This window comes from Perna viridis, chromosome 4 (genome assembly GCF_037379345.1).
Source record: "Perna viridis isolate PV_CMFRI_1.1 ecotype Kerala chromosome 4, ASM3737934v1, whole genome shotgun sequence".
In the NCBI taxonomy this organism is placed as follows: Eukaryota; Metazoa; Mollusca; class Bivalvia; order Mytilida; family Mytilidae; genus Perna; species Perna viridis.
The window spans coordinates 40,134,554-40,154,545 of NC_142448.1; the positions used below are offsets into that span (position 1 = coordinate 40,134,554).

At 33.6% G+C, this 19,992-nt stretch overlaps 1 protein-coding gene and 1 long non-coding RNA gene across 2 annotated transcripts; one reads left to right on the plus strand and one right to left on the minus strand.

Moving 5' to 3' along the window:
- Positions 1 to 3,304: 3,304 nt before the first annotated feature.
- LOC148620061 (uncharacterized) lies at positions 3,305 to 5,242 on the minus strand. Its single transcript, XR_015921705.1, has 3 exons — positions 5,017 to 5,242; positions 4,435 to 4,594; positions 3,305 to 3,466 (listed from the first exon to the last, which is right to left on the minus strand). It is a non-coding gene; the product is annotated as an uncharacterized LOC148620061 (long non-coding RNA).
- LOC148620062 (uncharacterized) lies at positions 4,168 to 19,135 on the plus strand. Its single transcript, XM_088580645.1, has 9 exons — positions 4,168 to 4,248; positions 6,485 to 6,583; positions 6,858 to 7,033; positions 7,973 to 8,129; positions 10,752 to 10,916; positions 12,052 to 12,132; positions 13,091 to 13,201; positions 16,490 to 16,577; positions 16,959 to 19,135. The coding sequence occupies exons 1-9, from the start codon at positions 4,176 to 4,178 to the stop codon at positions 17,128 to 17,130; spliced, it is 1,122 nt and encodes a 373-aa protein (XP_088436771.1). The 5' UTR covers positions 4,168 to 4,175; the 3' UTR covers positions 17,131 to 19,135.
- Positions 19,136 to 19,992: the final 857 nt, after the last annotated feature.

Consider the following 19,992-nt stretch of genomic DNA (forward strand, 5'->3'; position numbering starts at 1 on the left):
AAAGTAACATACCAACACATTTTAATTGCATGTTTGAGATTAAATATATGTTTGAAACCTTTCTTTGAAATGTAGCAAAACTGTCGTTTGCCATATATTCAAAAGGGATACATTATATGACATGACTGGTTTGGGTAGTGTACTGAAAGACTTTGAATATATCTATATATGAAGCAGTACAAAAAATACTAATGTTAAGCGGAAAAAAGATATTTGTTCTTTAATTTATGTCCTGATTAATTCAAAATAAAACCTATAAATCTACCAAAATAGCTGTAGTGTCTCTTGACCTTGTAGCAATTTCCTGTTTGTACATACATAACTTAAGCCTTTTTAAAAGTACGACGCACTTTATCAAAAACTGTTTGATTTTCTTATTGAAACCATTTTACCGCAATCACAAAAAGATTCTTTTTCAATTTTAGAAATGTTCATTAAAAACTATTGCTTCATTGTAAAATTCCTCCCAATGTTAACAGGAGGTGTGTATAAAAGTTCAACAAAGCAACAATGATTAAACGTGATGCATATGACGTTTGAAGTGATGCACTGTGATTTTGTCCAACGTCACCCTGGTGATGAACGAGTTACTGGAACAGCAATGACCTGGACTACATTTAGAGGTAAAACGAAAACAAATCTACTTTTTATAATACACCATGCATATATAATGCAGAAAAAACTCATAAAGAAAAAGTAGAAGTAGAAACAAACAAACAAATAAAAATGAATATGTCTAGAGATTGTAGTCATTTACTTTGCGAATTTAAGATGATATTTCTTATTTTTGAAATAGTATCGTACTACTTAAGTAGAGGCATTTCTAAAAATCAGGCAGAAGGTGATTCATGCGTGTCAAAAACCCACCAAATTCAGTTTATTACCTTGTTCATAAACAGTAACTGATCACGTAACCAGTCTTAGTTTTTCATTTGGTTGTTGCGTTTTTGAGATAAAAAAAATTATAGATTGTACATGAAATTTATACTTTGCAAGAGTTATCGTTCTTGATTTGACTTTATTTGGTTGCCTTCAGTGGGAGATAATTGTATTTCTCAAAAGTGCTAATCTGAATACAGAAAAGGTTGTTGTTATTTGAAAGTATAGCATATGTAGACTAAAAGAGCATCGTTTGTTTGGTGGGTTTTTCTTGACCATGAATCACTTTTCAATTGGTAGAGTCTGAATTTTACGTGGACTGGAACTTAATAAATACCAGTCCATACTTTTGCTATACACAGCCTCGCATTTTCAGCGTTTTTAAACCACATTTATGTATAAATCTCTTATGTCAAGTTCAATGTAAATGCTTAAATATTTTATAATATGTTTGTTTGTTTGTTTGTTTTTTTTTTTGACAATGCTGCTGATGAGAAGTTACTCCTTGAAACATGTGTACAGCAGATCGAAATTTACAATATATAAAACTGGTACTTTTTTGCATTTAAAAAGTTGTTGATACCTCTTCTTTTCAAAATCAAAATTCATCATTAAAAAACAGTAATGTCAGAAATTCGAATACACAATTTGACAAAACAAAAACGATTACTAAAAAAATGTTAATGCCATAAAGCTGTATTATAAATATAGAAAAGTTAAAAAAACGGCGATTGTTATGAAAGAGTAATCAAGGGAACCAAACAGTAATCAAAAGAATGTAATCCAGGGACAAAGATCAGACATGGAAAACAGACACACACAACAAAGAATGTAATCCTGGGACAAAGATCAGACATGGAAAACAGACATACAGAACAATGAATGTAATCCAAGGACAAAGATCAGGCATGGAAAACAGACATACACAACAAAGAATGTAATCCTGGGACAAAGACCATGAATCACTTTTCAATTGGTAAAGTCTGAATTTTACGTGGACTGGTACTTAAAAAATACTTTTGCTATACACAGCCTCGCATTTTCAGCGTTTTTAAACCACATCCATGCATACATCTCTTATGTCAAGTTCAATGTAAATGATTAAATATCTTATAATATGTTTTCTAATATTGCAGCTCTGCAAACTCAATTATTTACACATAAGCGTCCTATTTAGTTATGAAATTGTTTTTTTTTTGTTTTTTTTTGTTTTTTGTTTTTTTGACAATGCTGCTGATGAGAAATTACTCCTTGAAACATGTGTACAACATATCGAGATTTACAATATATAAAACTGGTACTCTTCTGTATTTACTAAGTTGTTGATACCTCTTCTTTTCAAAATCAAAATTCATCATTAAAAACAGTAATGTCAGAAATTCGAATACAAACACGATTACTAAACAGACGTTCATGCCATAATATGAAAACAAGTGAAAATCGCGATTGTTAAAAAAGAGCAATCAAGGAAACCAAGCAGTAATCATAAGAATGTAATCCAGGGACAAAGACCAGACATGAAAAACAGACATACACAACAAAGAACATAAAGTAACTAAAATCATACATACATAGTAACAAAAGCAAATGAACAACTCGAAATTCACTAAAACTGGGAACATGGACCAGGTGCTCCGGTAGGGTAAGCAACTCTGCTTTTCTAGATACACCCGCCGACTTGCTCATGCAAAGTCAAGTCATGGGTAGACGAAAGAGAAAAGGAAAACTATGACATGTTGAATAAATCATTTTTTATGGCACAGATGGATACACCGTAACGATCCACGAGTTCATGATGACGACCATAAAACTTCTGTAGTGATGACTTCAATCTTGTATCAACATAACCCTGTTCCAGAAGCCTATATGTCAAATTTTCAGCTCGATACAAAAAGTCTGCGTAGTTTCGAAAAGTTCTGGCATAACGTATGAGTTGTGATATGAACACTCCATACGCAGGTGCTGAAAGGATGTTGCAACAAACGAAAGTAAAGTTGACAATTCTGAATGAAAAGTCATCACTTTTGTCGTAAAGTTAATAGTTTTCCTTGACTATCGATTTCTAAATAGGTCAAGATATTAGGCTGACTTCACAGTGTCTGTGGTATCCTTTATCTCAAGTTCTGTGGGATAGATGCGATGTATCAAGTCCCCAAATTAGGATTGTTTAAAGATAATACGTCATCTATATAGTGTAAACTGAGATTAAGGGACAGTTTGTTGATAACGCTTCCACCACACTGGACAAATATATTGTCGATTTAAAATCCCAGAAATTTGTAAACATTTTCTTATGTATATTCGGAAGATGAATTATGTTTGTAAGGTATGAAGAATCACTACCAAGCACTATATATTTGTATCTATGTGTGTCATCTTTTTATTTTGGAAAAACAACGATGTATTATGTTTTTAAGTCGGGATTTTAATATATTTTAACTGAGAAGTATACAGTTTTGAAAAATCATAGGTTTTAATGCCTTTATAGTCTTGAACTGATTTTTCGAATATTTCAGGATCCACATTGAATTAATACCACCACGGGAGTAACAAGTGTTGTGGTAGGACTGCACATCCTCTTTGATAGCTGTGAGTATAGAAGTGAAAATTTTTGAAAGAGGTTTGGTGGTATATTTTGCAGATCCAGCTATGTAACGTTGTTTGTGTGGATTCTTGTGGTGTTTCAGAATCCAGTTCATAGAGGGTAAATCATCATCATTGTCCTTTGTTTAGAGAACAAAAGACTATAGCACAAATTCATGGGTTTCCACAATCAAAAACCTCCAACAATATATTGAAACATTTATGAGTAGAGATCACATAATGATTATTTGCCAAAAAGAGAAAACATCCTTGAGCGAAATAATATTGTCAGATCGGTGGTGTGGTGACATGCATGTTTCTGATTTTTCGCATTTTGTCTGTTTTTTTTTTTTATTACAAATTACATGTATGGCATCGTCTGTTTTTAAACTGTGGTTGTTTCCAATTTTCCTGTTTATACCTTGGCATTGTTATTTGTTAAGCATCCATTTTTTTCATTTGACTTGAGTTTACCAGTTCGGTAAATTTGTTATTATTTCAATTAAAACACTTTGTTTCAAAACCATTATATTTTCACTTCCATTTCACTGACACATCAAATCCGTTATATTAAAACAAAAGCATAACAATGAATCTAATAAATCATTTTTGTCACATGACAAAAAATACTTGAAATGTGATAAAGTTCAAAATTTTTACCCATGCTTATTATTTCCTTGTGCTAGTAAAAGTTTAACACTTTGAGGAGTATCATGTCTGTGTATATTGTAATAGTTGCATTTGTGATCAGTCTTTCTTTTTCTCATGAGATTGTCATTGTCTCAGGTAAGTTTAGCCGTATCACAATGTAGCGTGTTACATATATTGGCCAATGAAATTTCAGCAGAAATTTTAATATATCTGCTTATAACAATGTAGAGAAATATTATGTCATGCGAGCAGTTTATAGATTTCAGGTTGTCTGTCCCTTTTCCATTAGTTGGTATAATTACATGACACTTTTTAGCTTACCTAGCTAGATGGGCCGTATAATCTATTGCCAACCTTTTGTGTCCCGCGTCCATTAACCTTTCAAACACTTTTTCATCTGAAAGAACTTGGACAAATTGTAACCAAACTGCGCTTAAAGGTTCCGTATATCTTTATAAATCTCTGTGTAGGGATTTTTTACCTAACAAAATACAAGGCCGATGTTACTAAGGTTAAACAATAGGAGTCAAATTGCAGAATTGTTCAAATAACTCATAAAACAATTGGGTTTAGTTCAAATCAACATGGATGATCATTGATTAGCACGAAGAGAAGGATCTGTGTGAAAATGTTAAGAAATATTGGTAGACGGATATTTGAATGGGTCCCAAAATGGAATATTTTCCAACATTTTTTCATTTCCAAATTTGAAACTTTTCTTATATGAATGTACATAATGGATTGTTACAAGACACGACATGAATGTGTTATAGGGTTTTCTGTGTGAGCGCCCAACTTAGTATGGTAAATTTGTTTTGTAAATATAATTTGAAAACTAGATGGGAAACTAAGATGCTCTTTATATTTTAGAAGATATTGTGGTAAACCATAAATCTGTGCTACCCTCTTTCGGTCTCTCTACCAAGGACGATGATTGTGATTTACTTTCTATGTACTGGTTTCCTAAACTCCACAATAATCCACACAAACAACGTTTCATTTTTCGTTCTGCAAAATGTACCACCAAACCTCTTTCAAAACTTTTAACTTCTATACTCACAACTATCAAAGAGAGTCTGCAGTCCTACCACATACTTGCTACTCCCGTAGTAGTAATAATTCAATGTGAATCCTGAAAATTCAAAAGATCTTTTGGAGTCAATAAGTTCAAGACTTTTATCTGAATACAATAGCATTAAAGCCTATGGTTGTTCAACACTGTATACTTCTCTTCCCCGTACTCAGTTAAAATCCCGACTTAAAAAAATATGCATCGTTGTTTTTCCGACAAAATTAGTACACCTAGATACAAATATATAGTTCTTGGTAGAAATTCCTCATACTTTATGAGAAATAATTCCAAATCATATTCAAAATAAACTGAGGAAGATGTTTACAAAAAGCTGGAATTTTTAATCGACAACAATCCAGAGTGGTGGGCGTGTTTTTCAACAAACGGTCGGCATTCCAATGGGAAGAAATTGTGCTCCTATACTTGCTGACATATTCCTTCACTCTTATGAGGCTGACTTTATAGCTGATCTGATCCGAAAGAAAGAATACAATTTGGCTAGATCTAATCTCAGTTTCCGCTATATAGAAGACGGATCTTTAAACAATCTTAATTTCGGGGACTTGATACATCGCATCTACCCCAAAGAACTTGAAATAAAGGATACAACAGACTTTGTGAAGTCAGCGTCATATCTTGACCTACACTTAGGAAATCGATGGTAAAAGAAAACTAATGACCAAACGTAACGATAAATGTGATGAATTTTCATTCAAAATTGTCAACTTTCCTTTCATATGGTCCATGCTCCTAGTTTTTGGTGGAGTCCAAGTTGCTCATTGTGGTTGTTACTTTGTATGTATGATTTACATGTTTTAATTACTTTGTGTCCTTTGTTGTGAATGGCTGATGTCCTTGTCTGGTCTTTGTCCATGGATTACATTCTTTTGATTACCGCTATATAACCTTGATTCCCTTGATTACTCTTAATATATAGGGAAAAAAACAAAATACAAGATATGAAAAAAAATGATTTAAGAAAATACAAAATAAAAAAAAACCGCAACAGCCATAACATAAAACAAAAAAAGCTAAGATATAAACAACAACAATGGGTGTGCAAAGAACGGAAGAAAAAACTGTAAAACAAAATATAAATATTCAAAATACACACAAAAAAGAACAAAAAATAATAATAAAGTTGTTTATTTCTTATATTTGAAAAAGAAAATTACTTGAGCTTAATGTAATAGTGATACATTAAGGTTACTCTATTATTTATACATGTATAAACATTTTGCACTAGGGATTTTCTTGGCTAATTGTTTTTTAAACGTTTTTATTTTGTTTCTTTGGAAGGAAAACAAACAGACGTTATAAAAACTCCGAATCATACAAGAATGTTGATTGGAAAACGGGATACTTCGATAGCATCTACAAAGTGGGTTACGCTTGAAGGTAAATTAATTGTGCGGAATTGCTCTGGGTTTACAAATTTGAAAAAATGTTCATACCAACATTTGGTGGAATGCAAAACAAGCAGAAACAACAGCAAACAAAATCAACCCCAAAAACCATAAACAACGTTTTTCTTTATGTTAACAGAAATAATGATTAAACGTATTATATCATTTTCATTAAATGATCATGAATACTAAAGTAAAGCATGTAATTAAGCTCACTAAATTTACATTTTTAACAAAATGACAAAAGAATGTCATCATTTTTCAAGGTTGTGTATATCCATCATCAGAAGATGACTTAAATACAGACACGAATTCTAAAGTACAACAAAAGTTCATGAAGATATTCAAAAACAGTACATACAATTTTACAATGGGCATGGATTTTTACAATTGTTCTTTAGAATGTGACAGGAGTTCTCAAGTATCTCGTTTTACCTTCATTGTAAGTATGCATATGCATATATATATATATATATATATATATATATATATATACATGTATGTATAATGCAAACATATGTAAAGATCTGAAAAATTCCTAACGATATTAGAACTGTTGGTCGTTCCCTCCGCAGGACTAGAACTCGTACCGCAGTGACATCTATAGCACACACCGCCTGCACAAAGTCCAACGCCCTAGACCACTCGGCCAGCTAGGCTATATAAAAATACAGTTTTTGCTGGCCGGGTCATTTCTCCTCATAGGATTAATCTAGGGCTGTAACTTAGTACACGATGTATGGTCGAAAGGATTATTTTAAATGGGTTATATATAGTCAGATATTACATATGGTCTAACAGCCTTCTGTGTTCATAAGTTATTATGATCAAGTGTTGCTAAGGATATTCCACGTACATGAAAATTTGTTTCTATTTTTAAATATATTGACTCTGTCCTCGACCAATATAATCTAAACAGGTCCATATATCATGCACTGACTTCCTTAAAAGTCCATATTTAAAAAAATATTTCTTGAAAAAATTATGTACTTGCAATAAGGTGGGCGTTGTATGTGGTAGTTTGAATTATTACATAGTATTAATTTGTACTATATATACCTCTTTAAGTTGTGGCAACTTCGTTCAGTCCGTTTTACATGCGTGTCAAAAAACATTTGTAATTTGGAGTTTATGACTTAGCCAGACATCTTGATTAGGTCAGCTTACAATATGATATACAAAGCCATTAATATTTAGTTTGGAGTAATTTTTCTTTGAACCCATTGCGTTTCTTTTGGAATACATTTAACTTTGATATTCAAAGTGAGTCCGTCAGAAAAGCTTTAAAGTAGCCATGATGTTTTTCCCTGATTTAAATAGATACCTGTAATATTACTTCCATTGGAAAATGATGATAACTTTAATTTTTGTTGTTTTTTAGAAAACTATATGTCAGTGTCTTGAGGATCTATCAAAATATGTTAATAGCTCATTGGATTCTCAAGACTTGAATTGTATAGATAGCAGTAAATGCACTAATTTTTATGATCGTTTTTGTGAGAGTGGAACTAGTCTGCCGATTTATACCTTTGAACACAGTAAGTGTGTTATAGTATACAATTTTAAAAATGAAACCAAACCTTGAAAATAAAATGAACAAATGAAAGATACATATACTGTGTTAATCAATCGTCCACGAGAAAACTAAAATAAAAGGTAAATTCAAAACTTACTTGGTGTTAACCTACTTCTCTAAACCATATAGACAACCACAAAAATAAAAAAAAAAGATCAAAACAAATTACAAACCAGGAAGTGTTCAATGGCATCTTCCGGCCTTAAACTTTTACAGTGTCTGCAATCGACACCACACGGTAAACTACCGTCTAGTATCCTATGTTAAACTATAAATATCTCTGATTAGTACGGACCCCAGAGATGCACTGTGGATGTCCACTGACATGTGGATATTTCCTAGCAGACATTAATCATGCCCCAGCTATGGATAAATAGCCACACTGACTTCTTGATGACTTTGGAAAGTCAAAGGCTATAGAAGTAAATTCAGACAGGACATCCCGGTAGATGGAGCTAGAAAGGAGTGGGGGCTACAGTCGTCTAAGGGAAGAACAACCCTGAAAGAAAACCTGGTCCTACAGTACGAAGGTTTTTCTTGGTGTTAACTGCTCTACTATGTACAAAAACTATTAATTATTGTTACGGAAACAGAAAACCAGAACCAAACTCGTAAGCATGACGATAATGATGATCTCCCACCTAAAATCAGACTAAAAGATGGCTGCATATGGCACGAATAGACAATCATAATTGTATCCGATGCAGTCTTGTTACATTGGGGCATGAAACGTGAAAACAATGCATGATGTAGGCAAAGCTGTATGTAAAGAAAGAGTTCATGGTGTCAGTGAAAGCAGGAGGACCGGAAATTGAATAATTACAAATAGCTCTCACAATGAAATCATATATTCATAAATAGCGGAAAACAACAACAAAGGAGTCGCCGTCATAATGGCACCAACAGCAAAGAAAATCATGAGAGAATAGGAACCAATCAATGAAATACTAACTAATGGCAAAAATTAAAATTAATGGAATATATTCCAACACATTAATAATAGTGTGATATGCAGCAACAAATAATGCAGAGAAAAAAACAGAAAGAAAGTGCAACTGCAGAAGTCAATAGATAAAATACCAAAACATGATCTATTCATGATAATCGGAGACCTGAATGCTAAAGTTGAAAGCTGTGAAATTAACAACTGTGTGATAGGTGGCACCACATGGTAGAGACAACAGTCAGACAGACCACAGCATCATGTTAACTGGAAACTGAGGCACGTGTTAGAAATTGTCATCGTTCAAGGAGGTACAGACGTGCGAAATGACAATCACCTACTACTATTATGAAAAAATCCGTCTAAGAAAATGTTCTCCTTGACATTGAGGAATAGGTTCAAGACGCTTGAAGATGTTTGAAAATAACTGGAGTGCATTTCGATACAGCGTCATTCAACCAATGCAGATGTACTTGATATGGTTTTTGTCATCTATGCTATTCTTAGATGCAATTGACTGGGTTATGAGTAGAGCTATTGGTAACAAACACGGCGGAATAAGATGGACTTGGACATCGATGCTGGAAGTGTAAGATTTACCTGACGATATTGCATTACTATCGTCTACTGCAAACCATTTACAAAAGAAAACAGATGACATGAATAGAAATGCGAAACAGATCGGCCTTATCATAAACAAATCAAAACAAAAACAAAAAAACAAAAAAAACATCTATAGCATGAGAATTTAGAATTTACATACCTTGGATGCACTCTCCGCAGAGGAAATGCAACAGAAAAAGATATCAGTAACAAATTGCAAAAGGCTAAAAAACATGTTTATCAACTAAACAAAATATAGTGATCTAGTAACATCAATAAGGCGACAAAGATCAGACTATTCCAAAGAAATGCCCTGTCAGTCTTGTTATATGGTGCAAAATGTTTGGGAATAACACAAAAGGATAACCAAAGGCTGTCTGGCTTCCATACAAAATGTCGTAGAACGATATCGAAGGTATATTGGTCCAGGAAAATATCAAACAAAGACCTATATAATAGAACATGACAACAATACCTTGCTACAGAGATAAAGCTAATACAAAAATTATGGTTGAGCTACGTCATCAGGAAGAAAAATGAGTCCTTCACAAAAACAGCCCTGAAATGGACACCAGCAGACGGAAAAAAAGAAGCAGAGGACAATCATGAGACTTGAAGCAGGACTATAGAGTGAGACGTAAAGAAGATGGAAAAAAACCTGGAAAGCAGTGGACAAGATAGCTATGTACAAAAACAAATGGAGAGATCTGGTATCAGCCTCATGTGCCACTCGGCACAACAAGGACAGGTAGTTAGGTCAATTGCATCGTGTGTTTAAGAATGTGTGAACGTTTCATTAAGTCAAATTAAACGGTCTGAGAAGGGTGTGATTTAGAACGTGATGCGGGCTGACGGCCTGACAAACGGAGTGTGATCACTATATACGTCCAGGTTTCAAGCGGGGATATACAAACTAACAATGATTCAATCTTTACAAAATTTGCGAATTCAGATATACATTTTAATATTTCTGTAACGTAATCGATATGAGAATTGATATATATAAATATTGAGCATTCATTTTTGTATATTTTGTAGATTTACAAGAATATAGTAATGACGCGTCCGTTTTCCCATCTATACCCACGTTACATTGTGCAATCCAAAAGAATGCAACCTATTTTGAAATGGTCAATGTAAAAAAATGTCAAGCAAAGATAAGAGATTCTTCCTATTTGGATAAAAGAATAATAACTACTAAAGGTACTGTAACGGAACCGTTAGCTCTAAATGTCTACAGCATTGTGCCTATAATTATTAATTTAGCAAATAATTAATTAATAATATATTCATGTATACTTAATAAAAAGTATTGTATTTAAGTGTCATTGCGTGTTCAATGTTTTAGGGAAATGGATTTAAATACGGTCATATATGTATGTATATGGAGACCATAACATAAAAATATTCCCTAAAGAATGCTACAAGAAGAATGTCATCATGCCTTCCCTTTTAAATAACAGCTCTACATTTACTGGAATTTGATTAAATCGTTTGCTTGTATTTTCAAACCGACTGTTGAGAAAGCAAGCAATTAATATGATATGTACAGCACAGCAAAGCTACATGTCTAGTTATGTTAAACAGTATATAAACATAGCAGTGCAACTTGTTAACACGAATAATAGCCATAGCCGACTTTGTAATATTTTGTAATTTAGACCACTTGATATCATCCTTACAAAGTCAATGTTATTTTCGATTTAAATCAAATAACATACCTCAAATTGATCTTATTAATTTTGATGTAATTGTCTCGCCTTGCAATGCATAGTGCACGTGGGCAATAGTGAAGAGCACAGGTCGAATTTGCGGTATTACGTAAATCGTTTGGAAGATATATTTGTCGAAACTGGCCATATTTTAATGTCACGAATAAAGCATGACATCTTTCATTGAATAATGTAATGAATTCATATGATGTTGCCGATTGATGATCTTTAATGCTTTTAACGTGTCCCAAAAGATGCCGGTATTTTTGTTAAAAAAGATCCTAAAAATATATAACTCGTATCTATATCTGAAAACCTACATCAGAAAACACATAAAACTCGCTATTTTCACACCCGGGGAATCTAGTTCCTGATATACGGCAATGTTTCTTTTCAATAAGGAAAAAGCGTTAAAATGTTCAATTCCAGGGTAAATAGTGCTGAATATTGTCCCACAATTGAGTATGAGTATTTGCGTTTCGTTGACTTGTTTTAGGCAACCATTTTGTGTGTTATACATTTTCAGATGGATAGTATGTTGATATATCAAAATTTTTATACAGATTATTTGTTCACAAACAAAACAAGGAAACAGATATACTGATCAATTTGCATTTAATTTACAGTTTCAGACGAAATTGGTTTTGTTGAATGGGTATTTGTATCCAGTAAAGCTTATTTCCGGATTTCAAGAAAACAGGAAGTAGGTAAGTTTCGTTTAAAAATCAATCGAGAAAATATTAACCGCATATCATTTTTAAATCGATTCTAACAAGTCATTTGTAATTGCAATAAAGCGCTTAAAATCTTACTGTAGTTTCATTAAGATAACCCCGAGTCGAATATTATTGAATAACAAAGTTAAGGACATCACCTCATTCTTTCCATAAATAATTCCAGTCAAGGCATAACGAGAATTGAAACGGAAATGGTAAAAATGTCAAAGAACAACCTTACCGCCATAAAAAATGTCAGCGCAAGGTCACGCTTTGGTTTTCAACAAACGACGACAAAAACATATCGCACCACATAACAGGGCAGGCAGCAGCTGGCCCTAAAGCAACGTCTTACAATACATACAGATATAAGAAATGTCTGACGTGAGACAGGCGCAAGAAAAAATGGATTATGGAGTGATCACATACCCCCTTTTAATCCGACCACTGTGAAAAAAAATATTAAACAACTAAACATATCTGAAAATTAGTTCAAAAAGATTTGCATTTCTTATAAAAAATATAAAAAATAAAATAAATAAAAAAAATGTTATGCGTTTTACAAATGCACAAACGACTACTAGCAGTTAGCTGAAATACTAGTTCCTGACCAGTTGTAACCTAGGAAAAGGTATGCCTTCATCGTTTGTAGTTCAGATATGAAAAATAAGTGAAGATTTATGTAGATAAAAATGCACATGATTCATTATAAAATACTTAACATATTTTGTATATAAAATCAATCAAGCATTTTGAAAATATTTTTAATCATTTCATAATAGTTTCTCTAAACTAAATTTTTAATCAAAGATGAGATTATTTTATCAGCTGCTCCGTTGGTGTCATATTTATTTTGTCAGATTTGTGTTGCACAGGATTATAAATCGGATTAGTGTTCGGTAATTTTGCTGTTACCTTTATTTAAACTGCTTTTTTTTTTTTTTTACAGATGAAACGCAAATGGAAAAGAAAACAACTAATACCAAATTAACAAATCAAACGAGGAACGACAAAGAAAAGAAATCACAGACAAAAACAACGGTGACCAGAGAACATCAAAGTAAAATTAAACATCAATTTAGATAAGTAGATATTATTAAGAACTGAAAATGTTAGACGGAGTATTCGACAAAGTCCGTTGCAAGAACTCATTCCTGTTCCATTTTCCCTTGTCAATTTTTGGTTTATATACCATTAATTTGTGTGTGAATATATGCAGTTTGTTAATTGACGGAAGCCTTGATAATTACCGGAATTAGCGGATATTTTGAAGCGACCTTCTACCCGGCCGCATTTTCGAGATTAAAATGTAAATATTTATATGATATCACTATGAAAGTCATCCCTGTGTTAATTTGATCCGATGTTGCAGTGTAGCGAAAAGAGTTGTCACATTCTGAGATGTTGTGTATATACATCTACGTCGTCACGTATATATTTTTTTGTTTGTGCTGACTCGACGATCCGATACCCATTAAGTTTGCTGGTTTGCAGATTCCTTTAGACTTTATATAATTTTTAGAACTGCCTGAACTGTGTTTTTACGCAATTGCAGTAGATTTTAAATTTTCCATGTCTATCCATTATAAACTGTGACGAATATTTTAAAAATTTAGAATAATTAAACAGAAACAACTGAGAAGTAGTCACCATTTACCAAATTTTACTCAATATATCCAACAAGATGTCATTCTTAAGGGTCTTCACCTCAAGCTCTTGCTGTAAACACCATGTAAGGCTTCTGGCACCCTATCTCGTAGTTGGGATCAGACAGTGATCAAATGTTCAAATCACCTACTGATTCTTCTGAAGAAACACTGCAAAGAACATATTAAGAAATTTACTACAGAATTCAATCGATTGATAAACTCATCGAAAAAATAATTCACAGTCTCTGATCATGAATTTATTATTACGCGTCCTGATGACATCACAAAAACTCAAAACGAGCCCTTTGATGACAAACAGAAAGGTAAATTCCAACGTGATAGCAAATCACCAATAACAGTCACACCATGTGAAAAACAAAGCAAAAGACGCAAGAGACATTTCAGAAGAATAAACAAACCTGACAGTCGACCATCCAACACTGTTATTAATCTTTCATTACCCACCTAACTGAAGATGAAAAAAATATTAGCTAAGGGTCTCCATTTCTACCCAGTTCCAGGTCCTGTAAATGAAACCATCCTGACCGAGGACTTTGACAACTTTGCCAGAAGTTTGAGGATCAAAAGAGAGTCAGGGCAAAGTGAGAGTGAATCAGAAGATGAAAACAACTATCGGTTTAAAAAGAAAAGTGAGCGCTTCAAGTTCTAAGGACCAATGTCAATATCATAATAAAACCTGCAGACAAAGGCAGCGGTGTAGTCATCATGAACAAATCCGTTTACATTAATGAGGCTGAGCGTCAACTTAGGGACGACCGTTTTTTTTATCAAATTAACAACAGACCCCACTCAACCCTTTGCGAACGAAATAATTAATGAGTTAAACAAAATATACCAAAATAACCACATTGACATTAAAACTCTTGAATATCTCAAACCTGAAAATCCTACACATAGTCGATTCTCCCCAAAATTTTCAAAGTCACCAACCCAGGTAGACCTATAGTCTCTGCTAACGGCCATCCATCAGAGAAAATTTCGGAATTCGTGTCATCTACGCTCACATGTTGAAAAACTTCCATCATTTATAAAAGATACGACTGATTACTTACAGAAGATGCAGGCTCTGAATACCCTTCCACCAAACACCACTCTTGTCACTGTGGACGTCACATCTCTCTATACGAAAATTCCTCACTCTGATGGTATCGAGGCTTGTCGAGAAGTATGGGCTTCTCGGGAGGTCAAAGTTTCACCTACTGACTGCCAAGTCACTTTACTCACAATGGTTTTAAAAAAAGAACAATTTTACTTTTAATAGAAACCATTATTTACAAATAAATGGCATAGCTATGTGTAATTAAATGACTCCGTCTTATGCCAACATTTGCATGGGAAAATTTGAAAAAGAACTACTTAATTCCTCTATGGAAAAACTCTGTCCTGGTACAGGTTTATTGACGACGTGGATATAAAGTGGACACATGACGCAGAAGAACTAATCAATTTCATCACACATGCCAACAATCAACATCTTTCAATTAAGTTCACTTACGAAACATCTGACACTAATATCTCATTCCTCGATACCCCTAGAATCTTATCGGGGTGAGCTCTCCCTGGACCTATACTCCAAACCAACTGACACACATCAATATCGTATGCCTAAACTGTCATTTATCACACCTGTCTATGAGTATACCATTTAGTCAAGCTCTTAGGCTAAGGCGTATTTGTTCAAATGACGAATTTTTAAAAAAAACATCTAGGTCAACTGAAGAACAATTTAAGAAGAAGAGGATATAGATACAAGACCATCAAAAAGGGTTCAAACAAATTCACAATATCCCAAGAAGTAGTCTGTTACAGTACAGGGCAAAGAAAAAATGTAAAAGAATCTATTTCGTTATAACATACCAACCCTGCCTTAAAAGAACCACAATACCATTCGCGAGCATTTGGGCCTCTGTCGAAAGAAACTCAACATTATCCAAAGTCTTTCCGGAACCACCTATGATTGCTTTCAGACAGACAGACAGTTTGCGTAGTCTGCTTGTGAGGGCTGAAATATCTAAGCCCAACTTGACTCCAGGCGAGAGTCGCTCCTGTGGTGACAAAATGTGCAAATGTTGCAACCAAATGCACCACTCGTCATCATTCACCAGCACAGTCCCGGGGATATGCTACAAAATATTGTGTAACGTGCACTGCAAGAGTGCTAATTTTAACTTCACTGTCCCATCTGTCTTCAATATGTTGGTGAATCTAAACAACCTTTTCACAAGCGCTTGGACGGACACAGGAGCGACCTAACAAAAAAACCCCTTTAACTCTAGTGAGTCAACTCTTCAGATTACCAAACCACTGCCTCGGTGATTTCAACAAAATAAAAATCTCTGTCCTGGAACAAAGCATGATCTGGAGCGATCTACAGAGAGTGAAGCGAGGGGGGTTTTGGATAAAAGAACTCCGTGTTTTACACCCAAGTTAACCAAATAAGTGTTCTCTTAAAAAAGAAAATGATTCAAAATGTCTAACTGATAAACCATAGTGCTATATCAGTATTTCAAATTCGAGTTCCAACAATTTGAAAAGGTCGCTGAAATCAAGTAGCATTTCTTAAATTGAGAAAGAGACCTTTCTAAAAGAAACAAATTGACACTGACACGATTTGAGACAATTGCAAAACTTCATTGCATATTTTACCGTTATGATAAGCAATGTTTTTAAATTGATAGATGTCGTCGATGTGATCATTTTATATAATTTGGTGCTACTGGTTTTGTTGATACTGAGTGGAATTATAGTTTGTGGACTTAAAATAAGGTATTTAGTATATAAACATGTAGCATGAATATCTTTATTTGTTACGAAATTCACATTTTATGTATTTTGTATATTATGATGTGGTAGGAATGTCATACATTGTTTCAGAAAGTCACATTATGAATATCTGTATTCAAATAACAAAACAGGCAATGTTGGGAATAAACTTTTTAAATGTTTATATGCGTTGTCCAATAAATGATTTGTTCTTAAAATTTAAAACAGCGGGTTGTCTCAGAAGAAACTGAGAAGGCATTTTTTTTGGTAAATACGCAGTTGGAAATAGTTAAATTCATGCAAAAATTATTGCCTTATTTGTTGCGTTATGCACAGTGTGCATATATGGCTCATTGTTTAAAACAATACCCCTGTTATTTATAGAAAGAAACGGAACTCGGCTACTTGCACTCGACGAATTCGGGAAGAAGACTTTCCTCAACCACATCGATCAAGACAGATCTCTGAAAGCTCAAATTATGAAATGATTACATTTTCTAATCTCTCTTGTGCTCACAATACATGTAATGAAAGGTATGTTACTACTTCAGTGTAGATAAAAGTGTCAAATGTACAATTACAACCTATGATTTTTCAACACTGTATACTTCTATTCCCCATTCTCAGTTTTAAATCCCGACTTACAAACATTATATATTATACAAATATATAGTTCTTGGTAGAGATTCCTCATACTTTGTAAGAAATAATTCAAAATCATCTTCCAAATATACAGAGGAAGATGTTTACAAAATGCTGGAATTTTTAATCGACGACATATGTGTCCAGTGTGGTGGACGTGTTTTTCAACAAACGGTCGGCATTCCAATGGGAACAAATTGTGCTCCTTTACTTGCTGACCTATTCCTTCACTCTTATGAGGCTGATTCTATAGCTAACCTGATCAGAAAGAAAGAATATGGTTTGGCTAGATCCTTCAATCTCAGTTTCCGCTATATAGATGAGGTATTATCTTATTTTAGGGAATAAAAAGATTAACATGGCATTCGCTTTCCAATAACACCATGGATTAATTGGTGGTTTGCAAAGTTGTACACCTTTTTTTGTCATCAGAAGATTTTTCGGGGATTTCATTTGTTCTGTTGTCCTTTAATCTCAGTTTGCATTATATTGGTGACTTTTTATCTTCAAACAATTCTAATTTCGGTGATTTGATACATCGCATCTACCCAAAAGAACTTGAGATAAATGATACTGCAGACACTGTCAAGTCAGCCTCATATCTTGACCTACACTTAGAAATCGATGGTAAAGAAAAACTATTAACCAAAATTTACAACAAACGTGATGACTTTTCATTCAGAATTGTCAAATTTCCTTTCATCCGTGGCAACATCCCTTCAGTTCATATCACAACTCATACGTTATGCCAGAGCTTGCCGAAACTACAAAGACTTTTTGTATCGCACTAGAACTCTAACAAATAAGGTTCTGGAACAGGGTTATGTTGCTACAAATTTAAGTTATCACTACAGAAGTTCTATGGTCGTCATCATGAACTCGTGGATTGTTATAGTGTATCCATCTGCACCATGAAAACTGATTTATTCAACAGGTCATAGTTTTCCTTTCCTGGTTTGTCTACCGCGGACTTGACTTTTTATGAGCAACTCGGAGGGTGTTTCTAGAAAAGCAGAGGACGCTTACCCTACCGGTGCACCTGGTCCATGCTCCCAGTTTTAGTTTTAGCTTATTTTGCTTTTGTTACTTTGTATGTATGACTTTAGTTACTGTATGTTCTTTGTTATGTATATCTGTTTATCATGTCGGGTCTTTGTCAACAGATTACATTCTGTTGATTACCGCTATTGGTTCTCTTGAATACTCTTTTCTTACAACTTTTTCCCATTATTTTCATATTTTTATTATGATGAAACATTGTTTGAAAAAAATATATCTCTCAGGTGTGAATTGTAATAAATCGTTGTAATTGGCGTTTTTTTTTTTTTTTTTTTTTTTTTGCACTTGCATATTCCATTCTGTTTGATACACAGTGCATGCAGGTAGCTTCTGTTGCATGTTTCTACGTTTAGGCCATGTACTTATAATTCTCAATTTTCCATAAATTATCTCCTCGGTATTTTATGCTATTTTATCATATTATTTCAAGATTTAAAGTATGATTGAATGCATAGTATATACTGCAATATATTGCAAATGCAATTACAAAATAAGAAGTATCAGAATTATTTTAAATAATTTCAAAAACAGATTTAATGGATCGACTTTTATCAATAACAACCTAAGACAGAATAGGAATCGCGACCATCACCACCTTACATCTCCTAAGACGCATGATGTCTTGATGGACTCCTTCCTTTCGTGCAAAGATCTCTTTGACTTTAGCACAGGGCAAAATCGAATAAAAATGTATAGAATGAATTAAAGTAAGGGAGAAACATTTCTAAGACAAATTGACATCGACAAGATTTGTGACAATTGCAAAACGTCTTGGAATATTTTTAAGGAGTAGTAAAGTGAACCAAGTTTATAGCGGTAATAAATAAATGTGATCCAGGGACAGATACCAGACATGGAAAACAGACATACACAACAAATAACACAAAGCAACTAAAACCATACATACAAAGTAACAGAAGCAAATGTAAAACTAGGGTAAGCGATCTTTGCTTTTCTAGAAACACCCGTCGAGTTGCAAATAAAATGTCAAGTCCGGGGTAGGCGAAAGAGGAAAGGAAAACTCTGACACGTTGAACAAATCAGTTTTCATGTCGCAGATGGATACACCGTATGATGATGACAATAAAAAATTCAGTAGTGATGACTTTAATCTTGAAGCAACATAAACGTGTTACAGAAGCCTACTTATTAGAATTTTAATGCGATATAAACATCGATTTCTAAGTGTAGGTCAAGATATGAGGCTAACTTCACAGTGTCCGTAGTATCCTTTATCTCAAGTTATTTTGGGTATATGCGATGTATCAAATCCCCGAAATTAGGATTGTTTGAAGATAATACGTCATCTATAGAGCGGAAACTGAGATTGAAGGATCTAGCCAAACAATATTCTTTCTTTCTGATCAGATCAGCTATAAAGTCAGTCTCAAAAGAGTGAAGGAATAGGTCAGCAATGAATGAAAAATCACTACGTTTGTCGCAAAGTTTGGTCAATAGTTTTATGTAAACATAGTCTTCTGTATATTTGGAAGATGATGTGGAATTACGTTTTACAAAGTTTGAGGAATCTCTACTATATATTTGTATCTAGGTATATCATCCTTTTTGGAAAAACAACATTGTATAATGTGTTTTAAAGTCATGATAAGCAATATCTTTGAATTGAATGATGTTGTCGATCATTTTATGAATCACTTTGTACAATTTGGTGCACTGTTTTTTGTTGATATTAAGTGGAATTACATTTTTTGGAGGT